The following is a 3,933-nucleotide window of genomic DNA, read 5'->3' as shown; positions in this document are numbered from 1 at the left end:
TCTCTGGTTTAGTGCCCAAGTCTTTGATCCACTTCGAGTTTCACACAGGGTGAGAGATAGGGGTTTAATTTCATTTTGTTTCATGTGAATTTCCAATATTCCCAGCACCATTTATTGCATAGGTTATCTTCTCTCCAGTGAATGGTTTTGGTGCCTTTGTCTAGTATGAGTTAACTATAACCTTTTTGATCTGAGAACCATTGTGTCTGTCATTAGTATAACTACCCCTGTTCTCTGAGGTTTACTACTTACTGGATTTTTTGTATCCCTTTGCTTTCAACCTGTTTATGTCTCCAGATCTATAGTGAGTCTGAGGTTAGATTTGTGACTCAGTGGTGAAGTACATGCTTGGCATGCACAAAGCACTGGGTTTGAGTCCCATACTGGCAAGTGAAAAAAAAAAAAAAACATTAAAAAGTAAATGGGTGGGGGGAGAGCGAGCGCCGGGACGGGCGCCTGCGCGGTGGGCGTGATCCGGGCACTTAGGGCAGGATGAACGCTGCTTTCCAAGATGGCGACGGAGGGAGGAGGGAAGGAGATGAACGAGATTAAGACACAATTCACCACCCGGGAAGGTCTGTACAAGCTGCTGCCACACTCAGAGTACAGCCGGCCCAACCACGTGCCCTTCAACTCGCAGGGATCCAACCCTGTCCGCATCTCCTTCCTCAACCTCAACGACCAGTCTGGCAACGGCGACCGCCTCTGCTTCAATGTGGGTCGGGAGCTCTACTTCTATATCTACAAGGGGGTCCACAAGGCTGCTGACTTGAGTAAACCAATAGATAAAAGGATATACAAAGGAACACAGCCTACTTGTCATGACTTTAACCACCTAACAGCCACAGCGGAAAGTGTCTCTCTCCTAGTGGACTTTTCCTCAGGCCAAGTCCAGCTTATAGACCCAATTAAAAAAGAAACTAGCAAACTATTTAATGAGGAAGTAGAGGAGAGTGTGATGGAGGGGGAAGGGACTGGAACTATGTGCAGGGCTGTTGGTAAACACGATCTGGAAGCAGCTCTGGCTGAGGATGGCACAGAATGCCACTTAGAGAACAAGAAAGAGACTAATAGACAAGGCACGCATAACCTGTGTCAAATGGGTGACCCGCTCGGAAAGCCTTCTCCTAGTAGCCCATTCGAGTGGGAACATGTACTTGTATAATGTGGAGCACACTTGTGGCACACAGCCCCCCACTACCAGCTTCTGAAGCAGGGAGAGAGCTTTGCTGTGCACACTTGCAAGAGCAAATCCACGAGGAACCCTCTCCTTAAGTGGACGGTGGGCGAGGGGGCCCTCAGCGAGTTTGCTTTCTCCCCAGATGGCAAGTTCTTAGCGTGTGTGAGCCAGGACGGGTTTCTGCGGGTGTTCAATTTCGATTCAGTGGAGCTGCATGGTACGATGAAAAGCTACTTTGGGGGCTTACTGTGTGTGTGCTGGAGCCCAGATGGCAAGTACATTGTGACAGGTGGAGAGGACGACTTGGTGACAGTCTGGTCCTTTGTAGACTGCCAAGTAATAGCTAGAGGCCATGGGCACAAATCCTGGGTCAGTGTGGTGGCATCTGATCCCTATACTACTAGCGTAGAAGAAAGCGACCCTATGGAGTTCAGTGGCAGTGATGAGGACTTCCAGGATCATCTTCATTTTGGCAGAGATCGAGCAAACAGTACACAGTCCCGGCTGTCCAAGAGGAACTCTACTGACAGCCGCCCGGTAAGTGTTACGTACCGCTTTGGTTCAGTGGGCCAGGACACGCAGCTGTGTTTGTGGGACCTTACGGAAGACATCCTTTTCCCTCACCAACCCCTCTCAAGAGCAAGGACACACACAAATGTCATGAATGCCACAAGTCCTCCTGCTGGAAGTAATGGGAACAGTGTCACAACACCTGGGAACTCTGTGCCCCCTCCGCTGCCTCGGTCCAACAGCCTTCCTCACTCGGCGGTCTCCAATGCAGGCAGCAAAAGCAGCATCATGGACGGGGCCATTGCCTCTGGGGTCAGCAAATTTGCACCTCTCTCACTGCAAGACCGGAAGGAGAGACACCATGAGAAAGACCACAAGCGAAACTATAGCATGGGACACATTTCTAGCAAGAGCAGTGACAAACTGAATCTAGTTACTAAAACCAAAACGGACCCAGCTAAAACTTTGGGAACGCCCCTGTGTCCTCGGATGGAAGACGTTCCCTTGTTAGAGCTGCTGATCTGTAAAAAGATAGCACATGAAAGACTGACTGTATTAATTTTTCTTGAAGACTGTATAGTCACTGCTTGTCAGGAGGGATTTATTTGCACATGGGGAAGGCCTGGTAAAGTGGTAAGTTTTAATCCTTAATGCTGCACCAGATCTAGAACGTGAATAGGTAGTGATTTTTTTTTCTTGTGGGAGGGGTGGGGTGTACAATGAATGTGAATGACACTTCTTATTCTTAATGTAAATCTAAATGCATCAGAGCCATAATTTTGGATACTGCATGCCATGTAATTCTGAATCATTTGATAATTCACCTTAGCGCATTTAAAAAATATATAATCAAACTAATTGCCAGCTAAGTCAGTCATCCTTCTGGGAGTATATAGAGCCCCAAGATTAGCGCTCCTGTATCAGACTATTTCAATTTTAGGGAAATCATGACAGTGGGGGTGGGGGACAATGACTTTAAAATGCTAAAATTGATGCTTTAACTGGAATATTTTTGCTTAACTACTCAACTATTGTACACCTGATCAGAGTGTGTGTGCAGTACAGATGACCATTAATTGTCATTTATATCCAATTTTTTATCTTAATCATAAAATGTTTAGGAATCTATGAAATTTAACTTTAGGAACAAAGTGTTCAGTAGGGTTGATTGATATTTGTCGGGGTGTCCGGGACCCCTGGCCCTAGGTGTGGTAAGGCTAAGATGGCGCTTGGCAGGCTGCCAGTGCGGCTGGATTTTGCGCAGACAATTGACATCATTTTGAGGAAGTTCCAGGGATTGGTTGAGGTCTCTCGTGGACAGTGCATGATCACTGCATGTCTGCATTTACTGCCTGTATCTGTTCATGCTCTCCCCTCGTGCTAAAATGCTGATTGGTTGCAGTAATGTATATATTGGAGTGTAAGTTCCTCAGGGGCAGAACAAAGAAAGAACAAAGAGGAAGGGGGTGCGCGCAAATAAAGAGCTGAAAAGAACCAGGTGTCGTGTCTCTCTGCGGGCGGGGAGCGCGATTAGGGGAGTGCGAAAAGTGGCGCCAAAACCCGGGAACCCGAGGAAAAATAAAGAGTAAGTTTTTTTTTTTTCTTTCATTCAAGACATAAATAGTCTGAGAGTAAGTTTTTCATTCAAGACATAAATAGTCCGAGAGTAAGTTTTTCATTCAAGACATAAATAGTCCGAGAGTAAGTTTTTCATTCAAGACATAAATAGTCCGAGAGTAAGTTTTTCAATTCAAGACATAAATAGTCCGAGGATAAGATAGTGAGACAGTCTCGACGTTCGCAGCATTGCGACTAGCTGAAGTAATTAAAAGGTAAATCTATGCAGTGGTACCAAAAGGTGTGTCTAGTGTGTGTTATTGTCGTCCTGTTTGTGTGGGTTGTTCGTGTGCTTGGATTGTTTCTCAGTGTAATAGAATTTAGCCATGGGAACAGAACTGTCCAAGATTAGAATGCAACAGCCTCTCAAAGAGCTGCTAAAAAATCACGGAACTCCGTTAAAAGCGAAAACAGCTCGAACGTTTCTTGATACAATAGAAAAGGTTTCTCCGTGGTTTTTGGATGAAGGATTGTTAAATATCCCTCAATGGGAGCATTTGGGAGAAGATCTGCGCATGGCAGAGAAACAAAGGTCGCTCCCTGTGGGAACTTTAGCCATTTGGTCTTTGATTAAATCTTGTTTGCAGCATAAAGAAAAACGAAACTTAAGAGGGCTTTTAGAAGAG

General features: G+C 45.7%; 1 protein-coding gene across 1 annotated transcript; it reads left to right on the top strand.

Annotated features, from left to right (window-relative positions):
- The first annotated feature begins 511 nt into the window (after positions 1-511).
- Positions 512-2,713, top strand: LOC124980437 (WD repeat-containing protein 20-like). Its single transcript, XM_047545987.1, is given in 3 exon segments — positions 512-953; positions 991-1,182; positions 1,185-2,713. Coding segments are annotated over 3 exon segments (1,791 nt in total). The 3' UTR covers positions 2,342-2,713.
- Positions 2,714-3,933: the final 1,220 nt, after the last annotated feature.

This window comes from Sciurus carolinensis, chromosome 3 (genome assembly GCF_902686445.1).
Source record: "Sciurus carolinensis chromosome 3, mSciCar1.2, whole genome shotgun sequence".
Lineage (NCBI taxonomy): Eukaryota > Metazoa > Chordata > Mammalia > Rodentia > Sciuridae > Sciurus > Sciurus carolinensis.
The sequence above is the reverse complement of the archived record's forward strand: the minus strand, read 5'-3'. Positions and strand labels throughout refer to the sequence as shown.